Consider the following 20,051-nt stretch of genomic DNA (forward strand, 5'->3'; position numbering starts at 1 on the left):
TGTTCAGTGAAGGAAGAAATGCTGTTCTTTATGATTATAGTGTATTTATTGTTATAAATGGATGTTCCCAGAAAGATGGTACAGTGATTGTCTATGTGTTTGTGGTATGACTTACAGACTTTGGGGAAGTGCAATGACCGCTCCCCTTGTTGCCTTTGTGAGTACTAAGATGTATGAATCGGGAACGTGTAAAAAAGGCGGGGCTCTGTGTTGCAATGTATTATGTGACGAATGGTGCGCGCGAAGTGCTACGAGTCACAAATCAAGCGTCCCTATACAGGCTCACTGTGACCCGCCCCTGCGAACCAGAAACAGCAGATAGTCTGTGACGGATAGCGCAGAAGAAAGCCAGGCAGGAGCTGCCCTGAGAAGTCAGGATTCTGCCAGTCCACGCAGAACAACGCCATTTCACCAATAGCTGAGGGAACAGCAAGCTGAAGCTACAGGTATTACGCGAGCAACTATTTCCGCCGACATTTTATTTATTTATTGTCAAAAAGCCGCTTGTCCCGGTCATAGCACAGCTTAGCTCTCCACGTAGGCCTGGGAACGGCCCTCAGGAGTTTAGCGGAAGAATGGAGCAGCAGACCGGGTCAGAGATTTCAGGAGAGAGGGGGGCTGGGAAATCAGCTAGGCGAGGCCCATGACAGATGTCCACGCCTCCAGAGAGTCTGAGCGTGTGAAAGAGGAACGAACTGTACCTGCTAACATTTTTGCTGGTCAGTTTTTTATAGCTGAGGACTTCCTCCATACTAATTGGATTGACCGGCTAACGTTAGTGCCCGGCTCACGTTAGTGGGCCAGTTAGCGTTTGTGTTAGCTAGCTCATTCATAGTGCTGAGCTGTAGCCGCTCAGAGAAGAACTTGCGAAGTGGTGACGAGCCTTATCCTGTATAAATTTAACTATTACAGCAACTTATTGTGGCCATGTTTATGGCACTGTTGAGTCTCCAGAGTTATGTATTTTTGTTGTAGTTTAGTAGGGAAAGTACTCTGGTGTGTCCCTTCTTTCACTTTCATGGGTGATTTTTGGTTATATATGAATTAGCCGGGCTAACCTAGCAAGGAGATTAGACTACTTCTGCTTTTCCTGTGATTACAGGCTGTATCCATAGATAGCATTTGTCTTGGTGTTAGAACAGCTGCCATTACGGATCCTGTTCAGAAGTCTGCACAAGGCTGACGATTTACGTTAGGCATGACCTAGCATGCTGGGACATTTAGTACTCAACTAGTGAACTGCCCTCATCGAGTGGGGAGGTGGCTGGGGGGATGCCACCGTGTCTCAAAGACAAATTGAGGTGTGGTAACTTATTTCTGGTACTTTGGAGATCTACGCTTGAAAAAAAGACATCTACAGTGAGGTGGTGACTCAAGTTATGACATATCATTTTCACACTATGTCTTATTAACACAGGCCTAGCAGTCTCTCGCCATAAAGATCCATAAAGATATCCCTACGCTCTTGTAGAGGCTGTTTTACTTGGTCCAATATCGGCCATCCTTTCAAGTTTCCTTCTTTGGTGCTTCACCAGGGGGAGCTGGCCCTTTCATAGGGCGATTACTTATTTGTTAATGTTTGCCACCATAACCTGATATAGTAGGGTTGTACTTTGACTTTCTGTTTAGTTAAATGCTATGATACTGATAACAGTGAATTATCATTTTGTTAGTTTTTCTATCCAGACACCGACAACTTCCATTTGGTCTAAACTTGATTGTTTTACAAAAACTTAAGTTAAAGTAATTTCATCATTAGGAAAGTAGTTACAATATCAATACATTATTATTATTAATACATTATTACAGGAGTATTTTTCTGTGCTGCCCTTGACAATTTATGTACTTTTAGGTGACTTGTTCTCATCTTAATGATACTGCGTAACATGTTGCATGGCCTGGTTTTCCAGGGCTGTCTGTGCTGCTTTTTGGGCCTCATAGTTGTCAGGAGTTGGTTCTGCATATACGTCTGCCAAATCAGGAGGCCTAGCCAGCCAAGTGGGTAGATTCCGGGGAGCCAACAGCCCGAGAGAGCTTTGTCCTCTGGGCTCATTTTGATGCTGGGGCAAGGTTTAGGAAACTCGTGCACCTTCCACCCTGAGAAACTGAAAGAACTCAAGCAAGCTTTAAATGTTTTACTTCTTACTCCACCCATACTTTACATGCCAAGAAGTAATGTTGCTTTAAGAGTTATTTTGCAGCTTAATCTGGTCACACAGGGGAATTTCCCTAAGTAGTAAAAATGTTTAATTAGTTAGCAGTTCTATCCATATCAGAACTTTGGTTTCTGTTCTATAGTACACATTGTAGTATAGCAACTATGTTTGGGCTAATTTTGTAAAACATGCCACCTAATTGGTCCATTTGCAGATGTTTGACAATTATATCAAGCAATTAAAATGCATCTTTGTCTAATACAGCTTAGAGCAAGAGCAGCTGTGTTAACCTTTCTTACTGAAATATCAGGTGTTTTTGTTGGAGTCCAAATACAGCTTATACAGCCTCGAAAGGAATGCCTAAAGTTACATAATGTGGAGCTTTCAGTTTTTTGCTCTGATGCTTGGTGTTTTAAAGACAAAGCTTTTTTTAGTTAATTTCTGAAGTCAAATATAAAAAAATGATGATGTACATGATGTATGTGTGTTATGGCGCATGTAATGAGAGAAATCATTGTTACTCTGTAGGCCTGAGGTAGTCCTCAGGAAGCTTGCAGTGGAAAGTTATTCTTAAATGTATTATCATGGGTAATCTGCCTAATCCAAATTACTAAAGAGGTCTGCTCTACGACACTGACTCCTACACTGTATTGCTGCCACAGATCTAGGGTATAGAATGGGATTGAGCAGCACTTCAGGTCACATACTATTGCTGCCACTCTGCATTGTTGACAACACAATGCTGCTGTCGTCATCCAGGGTTAAAATTGTCTCCCTTTTCAAAACATTGTAGCCTTATTTTTGTATTAAGTGCATACATTTGTGCAGGGTATTGTTATCTGTTAGTTTAAAAGACCTATAGGCCAGTTGCAGTAATGTTAGGATGAGTCCTATATAATTTATCAGAATTACCAGCAATATTATTGACTATTTTCATCATCAATGGCAGCACTGTGTAATGTTTTGCTGCTGAATTTGTCACATCAAACAACTACGTAGTTAATTAAGCAGGAAAATGAGGTATGTGCTGCAAAAAAATAGCAAGAGCATGTTTATTCTTACAGTGTAGCCTTCAAGAATCACAACACATAGTTAATATTAAACTGGTGAAGTCTCAGGACCTCTTGACTATTTAAACTTTGCCTGCAATGGAAGAACAACCTCTTCTCTCTTGGCATTAAAACAAGCAGAAGCCAAACTGCAGCTGCAGCAGACCCTTAGCCTGTGACACTCACGTGTGGGTGTATTTTTGCACCTTGCAAATCCATCCTGATATGTTGCTATGTCGTCCTTGTAGGGGCTTGAGGAGGGATGTGAGGGAAGTAAATGAGGTGGTGTGCTACCATCTTTTTAACTTCAGTTGTCCCCCCTGATGTATTGATCCGTTTGGTCCCCCTTTGTCTCTCCCAACATGAGTGAGGTTGAGTGCTTGTATTCTCATCAACTAACCACCTGGCGGTTCTCTTCCATGTTTGAAGTATAGGCCTCTCCCTCTCTCTTTAAACCTATGTAATCATAAAGAGGATGTTAAGCTGTGTCACTGGGGTAGTGTTGACTAATTGGATCATAAGATAGGACAGGGTGTCAGAAACAGTCCTCACTCACACCCTCTCCGCGCTATTGATGTACTAACACCTCCCACCCTTCACACACATCTCAAAACCCGTTCACACATCGCAGACAAGCTCTTCTGGTTTGTAGCAGGGGTTGACCTGCAAATTAATAAACGGAATCAGGGCAAGTGCAAGATGGCTTCCAGTAAAGGGAAATGATCAGCAAACTGAATGTACAGTTTCAAATAGATGTCATGTGTGACTTCTGTTGTTATGGTAGAAATCTAAAAATGTCAAACATAAAGTAGGTATAAAATGTTGCCACATATTGTAAAAAATACTTTGTAATTAAAATCAGTATTTTCATCAGTATTTTTTTTTAATTTTCTTCAGAATGGCGGTGGATATCTACGACTCTCAGTACCTGCTCATCCTGGCCCCTTCCCTGGTCATTGCCCTCATGTTCCTCTTCTTCTGGCTCTTCATGAAAGAAACTTCCTATGATGAGGTGCTGGCCAGGCAAAAACGTGACCTCAAGCTGCCCCCAACCAAGCCAGACCCTAGAAAGAAAAATGAAAAGAAGAAGAGCAAGAAGAAGGAGTCTGCCAGTGGAGGAAGTGGTGGTGGAGGAGAGTCAGAAGAGGATGTGCGGGATTTTGATGTGGCTGATGGTGCAAACAGCTCCACTCTGGAGGTAGAGGAGGAACCTGCCCCAGTGGTTACACCAGATCCTGCTCCCCCAACACCTACACCCCCTCCTTTTGTGCCTGTTTCGGTGTCACCAGCGGCTCCTGCTGGTCTGAGAGAGAGAAAGAAGAAGGAGAAAAAGGCAGCTAAGGCTGCTGCTGCAGCTGCCTCAGCCACTGCTTCAGTTCCGCCCTCTGAGGAGCCAGAAGTGAATGGGTCCAAGCCAGTCAACCGCAAAACAGACACACCTCTGGTTGTGAGCAAACAGTCCAGCCCACTCTCCCCACAACTTGAGGTTCAGGTCCAGGTACAAGCTGTTCAGGCTCCTGCTCAAGCTCAGACACCTCCACAAATCTCTGGGAAGAAGAAGGACAAAAAGAAACAAAAAGTGGAGCCAGGTCAGTAACAAGGATTAAAGTGTGTTTCTGTCACTAATTAACTAGCTAATATTTATATATTGCTGCAAAAATGTGACTGACTGAGACTACGGTAATCTTATTTTCCATATAATCCCAGTTGATGATCAGCAGCCAGATGTTAAAGCAGAGCAGGCCCCTGCATCAGTCAAGAAGGAAGCACCCATTGTGGCTGAAACCAAAGTTCTGGATGGTGCAACCCCAAGTGCAACCAGTGGCAAAAAGAAGAACTCTGCTAAGAAGCAAAAGACTGAGCCAGGTAATGAGTATCAAACACTCTTGCTGCACGCTGGACAAAGGCTTAGACTGAAGTCTTTTTTCTTCTCAAATACAGTTGATGAGGCCCACATTTTGGCCGAAACAGCAGCTTCTGCCAACCACCAGGCAGCCCATAATGATGATGTACCATCCAAAGCTTCTGGCAAGAAGCAGAAGAATGAGACTAATAAAGGTAGGAGCAATAGCAAGGTGTAAGGAGCTAGAATCTCTTATCCCCCACATTTATGTGTAGCCATATACTACCCTGCATAACTGCATCGTGGCTTGTGTGATTTAACAGAGAACACAGAGATGAAGCTTAAGGAGCTGCTGTCTGGCCTGTCGAACCTGGCTCTGACTGAAGCAGACGCTGTCAGTGTGATGGCCCTCCTCCGAGAAAAGAGCCCTAATGTCTTGGATGCTTGGCACAAAGTGAGAGATTAATAAGTGATACATTTGAGTTAGGTGATGCAACAGATGACATTCACACTATTCGCATTTGGCAGAAGATGTGATAATTTGCAGCTGGATTCTCTATGCCTGCTTTTAATGTCCTATCTCTCAATGCCAGTCTTCAGCTAGGCCTGACCCAGCTGCTCAGGAACGGGAGAAACTTCTTACAACCATGCAGGAGGAGGCCTCTATTGCCAAAGACAAAGTGAAACAGCTCAGTCAGGTCTGTGTTTTAATCAAGCACAATGATTGGTATTATTGCAGGAATGATTTCACTGGGTTCAGTGAAAAACTTCATATTTCTTGTTGCTTCTGTGGGTTAGGAGCTTCAGGTAGAGAAACAGAAAACAGGCCGGGTGGAGGCCATGATGAGAGAGCAGCGCACAGCCATGGAGAAAGAACTGGGGAGCATGCAGGCCAAAGCACAAGGCAGCTACCAGGAGCTTCAGAAGATGCAGATTAAGGTGGGTAGTTGTTTTTTTATCAGTACAGTTAGTACATCATTAAATAACAACACAACTTGTCTAATACTATGGAAATAATCAGGAAATTAAGAACATAAAGACATTTAAAATCTGTGGCTTTTTTCTCAGTGCTCCTAAGATATGTGATCAAGGCTAAATCTCATGGTTTGTTTACAGTTTCAGCAGGTGAGGGAGCAGCTGGAGAGCCAGATCACTCGACTGCAGCAGGAGAATGGCATCCTGAGGGACGCAGTCAGCTCTGCCACTAACCAGATGGAGAACAAGTTGGTTTTACTCTACTGCTCATGCTCTCTATAGCTCTGTATAGTCTGCAGGACAAAAGATTTACAGTTTAATTTCAGTTAGAATTTTTTGCATTACATTATCGTCTATTCTCAAATACTCCATGCAGGCTGTTGTTTGCTTCTTTAGCAGTTTCTCACAATAATGCCCTATCATCCATTTTCACATCATGTGCTTGATAGGAATTCAGCAGAGTTGAACAAGCTGCGATCTGAGTATGCTGGTCTGATGAAAGAGCTGGCAGACAGCAACAGCAAGCTGCAGCAGGAGGAGCACCAGAGGAAGTCACTGGAGGTCAGCTACAAACAGAACGTGTCCCAGCTGGAGGTACGCTAATCCAGATGCACACTGTATTTTTTTTAGGCAGTGCTTCGGTTTTCCCAGCTGAGACAAAATGAGGGGAGTTGTACAAAACCTGGGCATGCCGCACAGCTTCAGATATGGTTAGCGGGTGTGGCAGCATTACTAGGGAAAAGGGAGGAGGTTGTAGTGGAAGTCCTGGGCTGGGAGAATTTTTTTTTCTTGGCTTTGGAACCTGGAATGTTTGAGGCTTTGTGCTGTGTATAAACAACACTTTTCCTGCTAGACACTCTGATCAGCCTTTCCTGTCTTTACATGGACCCCAACTGAAGTTGCTGGCTTGACACCGACCAGTATTAGCAAAGAACTTCATAGCAAGGCCAATACTTGCATAGTCAGAGCCAGGGTTGTACCTAGTTTTTTGAGAAAAGTATATTCCGATGGACTTACGACAAGCTGTTATAAATATCACTCAAGTCATCATGTGCAAATTTAGTAAGAACCTGTTTACTGGTGTAATGTATGGGAGAAAAAGTTCACAGAGCTAATCTCTCCACTCCCAGGCCCAACTACAGGATGCTAAACGACGCTGGGAGGAACTGCAAAATTTCCTGCACAATGTCAATGCTGAAAGAGAGAAACTTCAAGCCTCCAAGCAAGGTGAAGAAACCAAACACTACAGCACAATGTTTCAGTTTCAAAATAAGTTAATTTAATTAATACCAAATTAATGATTGTGGTTATGTGTTGTTACAGAGCTTCACAGTCAGCTGCTGGCAGTGGAGACGGAGATGAACAACAAAAACAAGGAGATCCAAACTCTACACAGCAGTCTGACTGAAGCCATGGTCTCCAAGGAGCGGCTGGAGCAGAAAGTGATGGAGCTCATGGAAATGTCCCAGCACAGCATGCCAGATGACTCACTTCAGGCCCGGGTTCAGGTAAGGCATTTTTGCATCGCACATACACACAAACAAAATGTCGATTGCTGTATTCATGTCAAAACATGAGAAAGCACAGTCAGACCTGTAGCTTAAAAAATTAGACTGTTTTTTTTTCTAAATTGATGTGGATGGAATTAAGATAATGCTGAATTTAACTGTCCTGTTGATTTTTTTTTCTGAACTGGAACACACTCTTCATGCTCACTCATGTTTTAACAGGAACTTGTGAATGAAAACAAAGGTCTTCAGCTCCAAAATGAGACACTGCAAGTGCAGAATGAGAACATGCAGGCCCAGATCTCTTCACAGGTAAGTGGGTCAACTTCATTTACCTATGACTAAAAATCAATATACCTACAAAGTGGTGTGTGTGTGTGTATATAGGCTAATTAACTCTCTTGCTTTCTTATTTAGGCCACACATGTCTCCCACATTGAGGAGTTACAAAAGTTGTAAGAATGGCTTATATATATTAATCAAGATTGCATTACATTAAAGTGGATTTCACTCGGCTACTTTTCACGTTCTTCCCTTTCCTTCCTGTTTTGTTTAGACTGGCTGAAAAAGAGTTGCAGCGGAAGAGTCTGGAGGATTCTCTAAATGCTGAAAGGAGCAGTGGAGCTAGTAGAGAAACTAACATGCAGGTATGCTCAGAAGAGTGCCTCATCTCCAGTTTCTTATACTAAACTGCTGTGGTTGTATGACTAGTGTAACCTCCATCTTTTCTTTTGTAGGCCTTGCACAATGAGAATGTGGCAGTGAAAGCCGAGATTCAGAATCTGCAGGCACAGATTTCTGAGCAGGTTACCCCTTTTTTTTTTCTTTAATTTTTTTTCTAACAAATTCCTCCTATGTGTTTGTGTGGTTTATTTTTTGACTGACACACCCTCTCTGTGTGCCTTGGACTCTTCCCATGTAGACTGCATCCCAGCTGGCTTTGGACCAGATTCAGAAGAGGTGAGTATGAAAACCTGGGACAAGATCTTGAATGGATTAGCAGGCTACGTTTGTTTCCCTGTCCAAGAAACTAAGAATAAAATCGTTATACAATAAAACATATGTTCTCTACCCAGTGTCCGGGAGAAAGAGGAGAACATGAAAACTGTAGAGGGCCTGTTGGAGAAAGGGCTGATTGAGGTGGCCAACAAGGAGGAGGAGCTTAAGGTGTCTTCTCTTTATAAAAAGATATCCACGTTGGTCTGATATCAGCACCCCTTTAAATGCCTGCCAGTCCCTAAATCCTTTAAGTAATTTGGTTTTCTTATTGCAGGCTGTAAGAGAAGAGAATGGATTACTAAAACAAGAACTGGAGGTCCTCAAGAGAAAGACAGCAGAACAGGTGAGGTGAAACTCATCACAAGGAGTTTTGCATTCTTTTACTGTTTTCATTTGGTTCACATTTTCTTCTTACCCAATTACAGGCATCATCAGAATCAATAGTGGAAGAACTTCAGAAACAGTAAGAAAGAAAAGTGGATTTTGGTATTTATAGTCATAATAACGCAGCAGTACAAAGGTCTATTTTTATTGACCCTGTATGTGACACAGTAGATAAACACAGATTAAAACTATCAGTATGTTTTATCAGTATGTTTTAGTATTAGCAGCACTACCTTACATAAAGGTTAGCTCTGATGCATGTCCGGTACACTCCCCAGACACACCCCTGAGAGTCAATCTCATCAAACATCTGATTTTACAAGCATTTGTTTCTTTATACTTTATAGGATCCAAGAGAAAGATGTGAAACTGAAAACAATAGAGGAGAGTCTACAAGCAGCACAAGAAAGCGGCTCTGGCAGAGAGAAGACGGTTGAAGTGTGTAGATTTCTATAGCAACAAAATGTTCTGATTTCAAAAGACCAGAAATGCTGTCCCACAATATGCTCCTTTTAGCCCTTGTTTGAGTCCGTTTTTGTCTCTCAGGCTCTGGAGCAGCAGTTGGCTGCCCTGCAGGCAGAGATGGAACAGCTGAGACAGAAGGAGACACCAGAAGAGCTGACCGGTTCTGGTGCTCAGCTCCAAGAACTTGAGGCTCAGTAAGATAACGCCACATTTTACTCTGTAGTTGTCTTGCACATTTTAAATCAGGCTAACAAAGTACACGAAACACACAGGCTGTTGGCAAAAAACCAGAAGATAGAGACACTGTGGGCTGAGCTGGAGGCAAAGACAAAGGAGCTGAATGAGAGGATGGAGCAGGTGCACCAGCAGGTAGGGAACTTAGTGTTGCAAGTATTTTTATTTTATATCAGGAATATGTACTCACTGTTATAAAGCATTGTAGTTTAACCATAATTTAATTTCTATCTTTCTCAATATAGCAGTCTCACACAGGCGTGCCAAGCCCAGAGCTTCTAACAGCGTGAGTAATGCTGTAACTTTTTTATTTTAAGGACCTTCTACCGTACCGTGTATAAATTGTCATAATTTTTTATGAGTGTCACTGCTGGTTTTTCTTAGGTTGTCAGAGAAGGAACGTCAGGTCTCAAGTCTGCAGGTCGAGCTGGCTGAGCTGAGGGACTCCGTAGAGCTTCAGAGGACGAAGAATAATGTAGGTTTCCACCAGCATAGACTGAATTATAATATCACTGGCAGCTCTTGTCTTGCCCTTAATGAATTCACCCTCTACCCCTTTGTTTTACCTCCAAACGTTCCCCCTGTTCAGAGTTGTACACAACATATGTCCATGCTCCCTGTTGTCCACTGTCATGTAATCTCACTGGTTTTGGTTTTGTTCCTTGTTTTCTTTTGAACCGAATAGAAAGCTAAGGTTGTGTATGCAAAATGATTACACACATCAGTGTACCAATGTCTCTTTTGATTTGGATTGCTTAAGCTGAGCATTGCATAAGAGGGCTTCCAGCCTACTCTTGTTGTGCTCGCCGTTGGCTATGACTGTTTCAGCAAGCTTGTTTTTGCTTGTGGGTGATTCAGAGCATTAGAAACTCTGTTCTCTCTTTTGTTGAGAGGTATTTTGATTTGAGAGGCATAAAGGAATATTTGTGTTTTTATTATACTATATGTTTAAATTAATTTGAATAGAAATGCTAAAATATAGTTCTACTATACATAAGTTTCATACTGTGCATGCTGCTTTTACCCACTCGTGGTGTTAGACTGGGATTCTCAGGGCTATTTTTTTAGACGTATTTCTAGAGGTTGGAGCATGGATGAAAAACAGTGTCGTAATGTGAGTATATGAGGGTCACTGATTGCATTTTGCCTGAGGCTGAACTGAAAGTAGTATCTCTCTGGAACTGACCAAAACAGGAGCTTCGGGAGAAAAACTGGAGTGCAATGGAAGCTCTTTCAGCCACCGAGTCCATGCTTCAAGGGAAACTCAGCAAAGCTGTCAAGGTTCGACACCTCACCTCAGTCTGCTTCACTCTAGTTCCAATCTGATGCATTCCTCCCCAAAATGCTGTGTTTTGCCATAATTGACCCTGTGAAATTTCTTTTTCACCATCATCCATAACAACACTGCATACTCATTTACCTTACTTCCTCTCCTTTCCTATGCTGTTTGGCCTTTAATTGGCTGTGTTGAGCTGTTGAGCTATGCTAATTCCCTTAAGCATCAGTTAACAAATATACCGTAGGTTTCTTTAGCGTATATGTAATTTGCTTAAACTGAAATTTAAAGACATCACCTTGCCCAAAGCTCAGACTGACTCCTGGAAATGAGTGTGCAGTAACTTAGAAATTCACTAGCCATCATTAGATTGAGATTCATGGTAATCATTTTGCAGCTTCCTGTCTTTTCCTGTCACGTGGCATGGCATGTGTCCCCCCCCCCATTCTGCCTTCACCATACTGTAAACCGCCCGCTAATCGAAGAAAATCGACTTTATTTATTTCAGTTTTGATACAGTGTGTTCTTTTTTAAAGGAAGTGTGATCACTCAAAGATACTGTTTCTCAATGCTCTGCACTCACAACTGAAACATCTTTGTTCTTCACCAGGATGAACAAGTGCAAATCGAGGTTTAGGCATATCGTAACTGTATATTTCATGCAGTAGTAGGTCTCTTGGTATAGACAGTGCTACCAGATATCTCTTCTAGTAGGTTACAGTGGTGTGTGTGTGTATTTTTGCCATGCTCCTCCCACATTGAGTAAGGGTACATGCTGAACCGCTAGCTCAGCAACTCCTCTACTGCTATTCAAGTACAGTAGAAAGCACCTTCTCAGAGCTGAGCCAGGGGGTTCCTTGGCAGCTGTTGTGTACTGTCAGTGCATGCTGGTTGGTTGTATTCAACACTTCTCTCAAAGCTCCCTTGTGACAGTGTGTTAATGTGAACAGTGGTTATAGTGCCAGCTGGCTAATGTTTGGCATACATGCTCGCTTCAGGCCTCTGTGACAGTGCATATTGCAAGAATATTAAGAGAGGACTGATAGCTACCTTTTTACTTACTGAAGAGTTTCAATGTACTCAAAGCAAATTGATGTATTTGTGGATCCACAAGGACTGAGGATGAGACACCTTGTGTAGGTGGTCTGTTGAAATATCTAAATGTTTTCTCAGAAAATGGAAGTGGGAATAAGATGGGATTTATTAACACAAGTTCATTGTGGATAATTAATATTAGTTTGATTAAAGTGAACTGGTGAATGAAATGAAGACTGATAATATGGTCATATCTGCATTTGATCACTGCTGAACTCTGTCATTGAAGTATCTGAACTAGTTGAACATCTATATCAACATTTTTCTCTTTTTGTGTTTTTACATTTCCCCTCCTCCTTTTGCCTTGTAGGAGAATGAGACAGCACTGGCAGTGTCTTGGGCTGAGTGCCGAGATGTTCTGCACAGACTTCTGCCCCATGTGCCTCTGCCCTCTGAACAGGTACAGCGTAGATTCCCTCTGCCATGTCTCCTTCTGTGTTTTGACATTTGACCTTACTTTTTCTTACCATATATTGTTTTCTAGAACCATCGGGAGTGGCTACACAGTTTTGAGAGAGCAGTAGCTGAAAGCTCTGCCACACAATCGAGCTCTGCGTCTGGTGACTCTAAGGTAAATGGAAAAGCAGAAATGTGAAGTTGATCATCATTTTTTTATAAACTGAGGATAATAATAAACACTGACTACCTCATAGGGTCTGGCTGAGAAACTGAAAGAAGCTGAAGAAAACCAAAAGATTCTGCAGAAAGACTGTGAGACATACAAGAAGGTTTTGGCAGAGACGGTGAGATGCATTTTTCAGTTTCCACCATGGTTGCACAGAGTTTTTACTTTATAGCTGAGCTGTCATTCTTGCTGCTTCCACAGGAGGGCATTCTCCAGCGCCTCCAGAGCAGTGTGGAACAGGAGGAGTCTCGTTGGAGGGTCAAGCTTGAGATATCGCAGGGAGAGCTCAAAGAGGTAAATTTAACATTTAAAATTTAGCACAGAACAACTCTTAGATTGAATACAAAAATTACATAGGTACCGGTAATATATATTTGCACACTGTGCTTTAATTTTTTATTGTCACTCTTCCATCAGATGAGCCAGAAAGTCACAGCTTTGGAGCAAGAAATTGAGCGACTAACTGATGGAGCAGAGCTGGATAATGTGAGCTCACCTGAAACTTCTCACATAAACATTCTCATATCGATATCCAGTAAGACCTGTTTGTCAATTCTATCTGTGTTTTTCTTCTGTGCTGTGTAGCTTAGAAGAGAAAAGCAGCATTTGGAGTCTGAGTTGGAGAGAGCAGAGCGGGAGAGTGCCACCTACGTGACAGAAGTCAGAGAGGTGAGCAGAAACTTCTATACTCAGCGCCAACAGGGATCCTCATGCCATAGAGTTCATTTGAAGCATGAGCTTCATAGGAGTATCTGTGTGCCGGTGATTCTAAAGTCACACAACAAACACACAGGCATCTTTTGCAGTAACCTGATTACACTACTTATCACTTTGGTAACTTACAGTTACACACCACAGGATGCTGTGCAATTCATGCTACATGGCTCTGCTGAATAGTTTGTTTTTGTAGACGCCATATGGCCTGATCAGTTTGTATAACTGTATAAAGTATGTACTAGTAGAGCTCTCCTGAATCAACTCTTACAGACCCACATTAAAGACATCATCTCAAACTTAATTTCAGCTCAAAGATCTGTTGACTGAATTGCAGACCAGACTTGATGGCTCATATACAGAGGCTATCAGGCAGAATGAGGAGCTGACTTTGGTAAGCGTTGCTCACCCTCTAGTTAGAGCTCCTTTAAAACCTATCCCTTATTGCACAGCAGTGGCTCTACACTCAGCCACAGGAAAGGGGACGTGGCTTCTCCAACTTCTGCAAAAGTTTGGGTCGTCATTCATAACAGCTCCATAAATGTGACAAAAAAAATCACAGATTGTGAATGATGACTCACCTTCACACTAAGTGTAGACTAACTCTTCCTTTTTCCACGCCTGAATGTCATTTAATATTACTACCATTTTCACATGTCTAAAAAATGGCTTACCGCTCTCTACACTGACTAACAATATGCCTTATATCTTTCATCATCAACTAACACACTTTTTAGTCTTCATCCCTCAAACAAGCCACCTTCAGTGTGTTTTTCCTCAGTCTGTCCATGTATTTGTCCCATATTAATTTTTAAGTGATGAACATAGAATTTCAGTAGTTTTGACCACACTATTGTCTGCGTTTAGACAGATCTCAAAGCTAGCCTCCTCATTAATGACAGTGAGGACTTCAAAACAGCACACTTATAAATAAATACATTTTTCTTGTTACTTTATAAGTGAATAACATAATCGGTGGGAATATCTGGAAATCGTAGAAACACTGGAAGAAATAGTGAATAGTGATAACTTCCAGGCTTTTAAAATCCTGTTTTGTAGTACAAAATACAAAAGTATTAGTAAGTGCAACATTATAATGTCAGATAAGCTGGAAATGATGTGTTACAAAAGGGGAACTTCCTGAATTGAGTCATCTTCTTAAGGGTACTAGTTGCAAATTGCTTAACATGTCAGTACAGTGCTTTTTTTAACATTTAAAGAGTGCCCATGAAACTTTCTACAGATGTTGAACTCTTTGTTTGTTGGAGGACTTGCAGAAAAGCTTGACATAATGAACTAAAGTGGTGTTCATAGCCACCACTGGGAAGCTATCACTTACTGTAGAATGTGCTGAGTGTGTGTTTCGATTTCAGCTGAAAACCCAGCTCACTGAGACACTTTCCAAGCTGGAGGCAGAGGAGAATGAGCGGCAAAAGGTAGCTGGTGACCTGTACAAGGTAAGATTAAATCATTTGTGTTTCACGATATTGCTGACAAGGTTAAACAACTGGTTTCATTATTAACAAATGGAGCTTTCTGATCCTTCACACAGGCCCAGCAATCTCTTGATCTGATCCAAGGGGAGCTGTCAAAAGTGGCAGAAAATTCTGATGATTTGATAGAGAATAGCAGCATGTCGTCACAAAGAGTAGGTATCATAATATTTCAATGATGTTGAGTTTGTGACGTATGATGCTTTTAAGGTCATGTTTAAACCCATCATGTTGTGTCTGGCAGGAGGAAATTGATAGAAAGGAGAAAATGACTGCAGGACTGAATCAAACAGTCGGTGAATTGCAACAGCTGCTACAAGCCGTCAGCCGGCAACTTACTAAGGGACAGGAAGGGGTGAGGCCTGTAATTTGTTTCCTTTATGTCTGCAAAAAGATAACATTATGTTATTACAGCCCTGCCTCTCCTCAAGTAGCTGTGTATTTGAATGTCTTTGCTTTCTTTTAGGAGGCTGATCTGCCCAAGGTATAGTGAGCGGAGGATAACGCCCCCGCCTGCACTACAGAGACCACCTTTCACCTTCGGTCTTATCACTACCACATCACACCATAATGTCACACCCAGCCACCTTCTCTCTCCAGATCTCCGTCACCTCGCCTGTACTGTAGACAAGCCTTCAACTGACTCTGGCTGAGGCACTGGTAAACTCCCAGAATCACTGTTGGTCACAAGGGAGCAGGTAGAGGTTACTGTTAATTCCAGACACTCCAGGCACTGTACCAAAACACACACTACTCCACTCCCACCACATTCCTCTTCTTCAGCAGCATCGCCATTAAATTTTTATTCTATACTTAAAATATTACATCCAACATAATTTAAACTGTGGCAACCATTCCTCTGTTTTAAAACACCTGTATTTTTCAATGAAATCCTTTTGATTACTACAGTAGTTTTTGTTATTTGTCTCGAGGGCAGTGATACCAATTTCCAACTTGACTAAACAAACTTTGGGTTTTCAGTACTTCTGTTCTTAACTTTAAGATATGTATTGTTTAAATGTACCAGTTAGGACCTGCTGAAATACACTATGTTGTTTTGTTTGCCTCCTGACCAGAAAACAATTACAAGCTGTGCATCAACATGCATTCATAGTTCCATGCATACCTTGGCTCAGCAATGGGTGGGAGAGGGGAGATCAGATGAGGTCTCAGCATATCAGAAGGGTCACTACGTGACTGTAACTATGGAGATGCATGGACAAATTGTAGTCTAATCTGAACTGCAGCTCCAAAGGGAAGGGAGTCTGTGACAGGACAAAAGTGTAGAGGTTTTAAATCCAACTGCAACTACTCTAGGAATAAGCGTCCCATATCATCTGTAATCAGCACTCGCTATATGGTTGCTAAGTTCATTAACACTGAAGATTATGTTCCTTTTGTAACGGGTGATGTTAATAAAAAGGGATGCTTGATAAATCTGTCCAGCGTCCTGTGTTGCCTTTTTCCTTTCATACATTGCACTTCCTTATCCATACCACTATGAGGCAGCACATGCCCTTAGTTGAAATTTGATTCAGAGAATTGACAAACCAGGGAAAACTACAATGCATCTATGTATGTAGCTTTGACTAGCAGGTGAACGCACCTTGCTGAAAATACATAAACATGTTTGTCATGCACTGCTGTTATTGGGGTTAGTGTTTGTGAAAGGACAGCTCCTGTATTTTTTGTAATGTTGCAACTATAAAATGATAAAGTGAGGAAAAGATGCACAAATGGGTGTCTTATAATGAAGGATACATGCAAGCCCTGTATAACTACAAAATTAGACTTTTCTCCTCACCGAATGCTCTTGCTGTCATCTTTTGCATGTTAAAAGGCCTTTAAAACAACAGGACTGTTGTACTGGCTGGGGGAAGAGGAGGGGCTCAGGTTGGGAGCACGAGCAACATGGGATCAGCACATTCCTCACATTCTCCCACACTGTCATGCTGCAGTCAGCTGATTGGAGATCTCGCGTTTACCTTCATGGAAAATGCGCGGCGAAACATGAACCACAGTGTCTTGAATGTACTTGTTAACACGGCAAGTGACTTTCACAGGTTGCTGCTTGTGGGTGCTGTACCATATGTGTGCAATTTACTGAATAGTTGGGAGTTTTGTAATGTACAGTGATACATTCTCTCAATAGATTTATCTGTACTTCCACCACTGTATCCCATACAGCTAGATTGATAAATATTGGAACAATTAAGTTTTTTGTCATTTTGGCCACTGTACACCACCAGATTTGAAATGAAACACTCAAGGTGTGTAGGAGTTTCTTCTTTTACTCAAAAGGTTTTGACAAAAGTGTGGTATTAACTGTTCAGGAATTATACTCATGGAAATAACATCTTTACAAACATAAGAATTGTCTTTGCACAGCAGTGGACACCATAGACTGTAACTGCTTTCAGGTGCGTCTTGTTTGTGGGACTTTGTGACTTCAGTCTTGTCCTCAGTTAGTAAAAAGCGTTCTCTGTTAGGTTGAGATCAGATGATCATCTTGGCCACTGAAGGATATCCCTGTTTTCCGAGTAATTCTTGGGTTGCTTTCATGTATGGTTTGGCTCAGTATCCATCTGCAATATGTCCTGTATGTCCTTACGTGTCCTGTAGGTTTTGTAGCATTTGGCCAAATCTGAGCAGAGAGTATAGATCTATGCAATCCAGAATTCTTCTGCTTCTATTGGTTTTTATCAGTCAAAAGAACTTGGCAGGCTTTTTAGGTTTTTTTTGCGAAGTCTGGCCTTTCTGTGCTTTATTGTGATCAGTGGTTTGCACCTTGTTGTGAAGCCTTTGTATTTACATTCATAAAGCCATCTCTGACTGTACACTGTCAATGACATGGTTTTGATGTTGGCTAGATGTTGTGGAATGGTTTTTCTTCACCATGGACAGAACTCTGCAGTCATCCAGATAAGATTTGTTTTCCATGGTCTTCTAGGTCTTTTTGCTGTTGCTGAGGTTGCTAGGTTATTCCTTCCTTTTAAGAATGTACCAGACTACTCTCAGTGTTTTGCTTTGCATCTGAAGAGTTAATAATTAATTCCTGAACGGTTAACGCCACACTTTTCCACATTTTTTCATAACCCTTTACTTAAGGATAAGCAGGTCTTGACTTTGCTCACATCTTAAGCATTTAATTTCAAGTTCAGAGGCCAAATGTTGTAATTGTGCCAATTTTTATGAACCTGACAGTATGTGTCTTATAATTCCTGGGAAAATTCCCAGGAAATTCCTGGGATATGTCATCCTCTGCTGAAAAAGACTTAAAAATGTGTGAGAATCCAGTGAAACATCTGCCTGAGGTTACATTTTGTGAGACAGTTACGCATCATCTAATCACTTGCACAGAGAGTCTGATGTGTAAGCTTGACAAAGACTTGTGGGGAAGTTAATAAGGGCTTTGTTTTAGCCTTTGTAATCATGGCTCACACTTGTTTTGGTCTCAGTAGTGCAGTTTAGCCTATGGCAGTAGGCCTCTGCTCTGCTCACGTCTTGCCTGGTAACATTTGACTCCTCCTCCTAAACATAGATTTGCACTCACCCTACGCCAGCACAACTTCTGCAAAGCAACCCACTCCCTGCATCTGCTCTCCATCAGTGTGGTATGTGCTGGAGAGCCTTTGATCCCCCACCCCCCTACTGTGTGTGCGTGCAGGAGGGTGAGTCAGACAGACATAGAAAAGACTGTAGTGCTCTTTTACACAGACAATGGCCAGTGGATGAAAGCAAAGCGGAAAGAGACAGTGACACAAAGAAGCAGTAAACACTCATTATAGCCACAACATTAGGGCCAGCCGATAACCCTGTAGTTATTGGCCTAGTGCAGCCTGAGACCTGTGTGCAATTGCTGAAGAGGCTGAAGTTCAGTCTTCTGTGCTATTAATGGACAAGTATGTGCAGCTATGAACAGAACAAACAAATGTCAACTATTTATATATATATACTTACAAATGGAAAATGCATCAATGTTTCTGTCTTATTGCACTGTAGGACTGTGACACATAAGCATGTAGAGATAGATATCTTCATGGACCCCAGTGACCCCCTACTACCTTTTAATTTTTGTGTCAAGTGTTATTGCACTTTGAAACTGAACACCAGTTCAAACAGGGGGCCGTAATTGCACAGAGCATGGGGCCTGAAGCAATGAGAGTGCCTCCAGCCATGACGATTCTTGTGAAAACAGGATAGAGGCAATAAAAGTGTTGATTAGACCGCGAGACAAAAGAGAAATGGCACATTCATCAGAAAGGTGTGAGAACAGCTGGACATGTGAGATATGTGTTAAGGGTGACACTGGAGGCAGAGAGCTTCTTGACATCCTCAAATACAGTTTGGATATCCAACTGACATTAAGATTCAGATCTGTGAATCAATATTAGAAAACACAGTTAAGTTTTGTGTTATTATTAGAATCATTTGCATTGTTTCACATGGTCAAGCAGCCAGGTTACAGATGTTAGAAAACAAAATAAAGCATGGACACGTAAGGCCTGCAAGCCCACAAGAAAAGATGAAAGTGGTGAATTAGACATCAAAATGAGTGGTGGTAATGTGAAAATAAAACTTCCAGGCATACAGATAAATAGTGATGTCATTAGTTGCATAATCAATCACTTGATGTATTTGCCAGCTGGAATAAAATCATAATCAAATAAAGCTCTTGAAGAAGCCCAGGGGGTCAGTAACAAAATAAGCAAATCTGATTTCATCATCTTTTCCCTCACATGCACGTTATCTCAATCAGAAAATGTACTAGGGGGATTATTTTCACCATGTGTGCCCCCGTATTACATCTCCATCTTCAGCAGGATCATCAAGGCCTTTATTTTTATATTAATGTATGGCTCCTACAGACATGTTTCAGAAACAGAAGCGTACCCCCGTGGTGCACAAATGTGGATGAAATTTTGTTTAAACCATCTTTCACGTTAGATGTAGGAATTGGCAAACTTTGCAAATACATCAGAAAAGTATGATCTCTTTAAGAATTCCCAGATTGTACTCTTTGTTTACATAACAGAAGGTTCGATCCATGAACAGTGAGAGGTGGGTAATAAACAATTCTTAAACTCTCGGTTCAGTTTTTATTTATCCAGGAGTCAATTTTACATCAGGCGTTTTAAATGGTCGTTTTAATATCTTTAACTAGATATTTATGTAAAAGAGTAATTACTTAGAACCACATGTTTTAACACAGAGTAAGCACGGAGTCCCCCCCAT

At 41.6% G+C, this 20,051-nt stretch overlaps 1 protein-coding gene across 3 annotated transcripts; it reads left to right on the forward strand.

The window, feature by feature from the left end:
* The first annotated feature begins 288 nt into the window (after positions 1–288).
* Positions 289–16,257, forward strand: ktn1 (kinectin 1). 3 transcript variants are annotated; one of them, XM_028395012.1, is made up of 37 exons: positions 289–446; positions 4,103–4,794; positions 4,913–5,071; positions 5,147–5,263; positions 5,372–5,502; positions 5,642–5,746; positions 5,847–5,987; positions 6,165–6,271; positions 6,473–6,617; positions 7,154–7,250; positions 7,347–7,531; positions 7,754–7,843; positions 7,949–7,986; positions 8,088–8,178; positions 8,269–8,337; positions 8,454–8,491; positions 8,608–8,698; positions 8,805–8,873; positions 8,956–8,993; positions 9,262–9,352; positions 9,461–9,573; positions 9,652–9,748; positions 9,859–9,899; positions 9,998–10,088; positions 10,808–10,894; positions 12,295–12,384; positions 12,469–12,555; positions 12,638–12,727; positions 12,811–12,903; positions 13,027–13,095; positions 13,195–13,278; positions 13,634–13,717; positions 14,697–14,780; positions 14,876–14,971; positions 15,061–15,171; positions 15,283–15,300; positions 15,417–16,257. In XM_028395012.1, exons 2-37 carry the CDS (start codon positions 4,104–4,106, stop codon positions 15,441–15,443), a joined length of 3,855 nt encoding a protein of 1,284 aa, XP_028250813.1. In that variant the 5' UTR covers positions 289–446; position 4,103; the 3' UTR covers positions 15,444–16,257. The 3 variants fall into 3 exon arrangements, with proteins under 3 accessions (XP_028250813.1, XP_028250814.1, XP_028250815.1); XM_028395013.1 differs by lacking the exon at positions 13,634–13,717; XM_028395014.1 differs by lacking the exon at positions 10,808–10,894.
* Positions 16,258–20,051: the final 3,794 nt, after the last annotated feature.

The sequence above is a fragment of the Parambassis ranga genome, chromosome 22, assembly GCF_900634625.1.
Source record: "Parambassis ranga chromosome 22, fParRan2.1, whole genome shotgun sequence".
Classification (NCBI taxonomy): Eukaryota; Metazoa; Chordata; class Actinopteri; family Ambassidae; genus Parambassis; species Parambassis ranga.

Excerpts from the sequence above, each read along its gene's own strand:
- ktn1 (XM_028395012.1), top strand. The coding sequence starts at position 4,104 with ATGGCGGTGGATATCTACGACTCTCAGTACCTGCTCATCCTGGCCCCT. Across the intron at positions 12,556-12,637 it reads CTGCGTCTGGTGACTCTAAG|GGTCTGGCTGAGAAACTGAA; the intron begins GTAAATGGAAAA and ends ACTACCTCATAG. Across the intron at positions 12,904-13,026 it reads CGCAGGGAGAGCTCAAAGAG|ATGAGCCAGAAAGTCACAGC; the intron begins GTAAATTTAACA and ends CTCTTCCATCAG.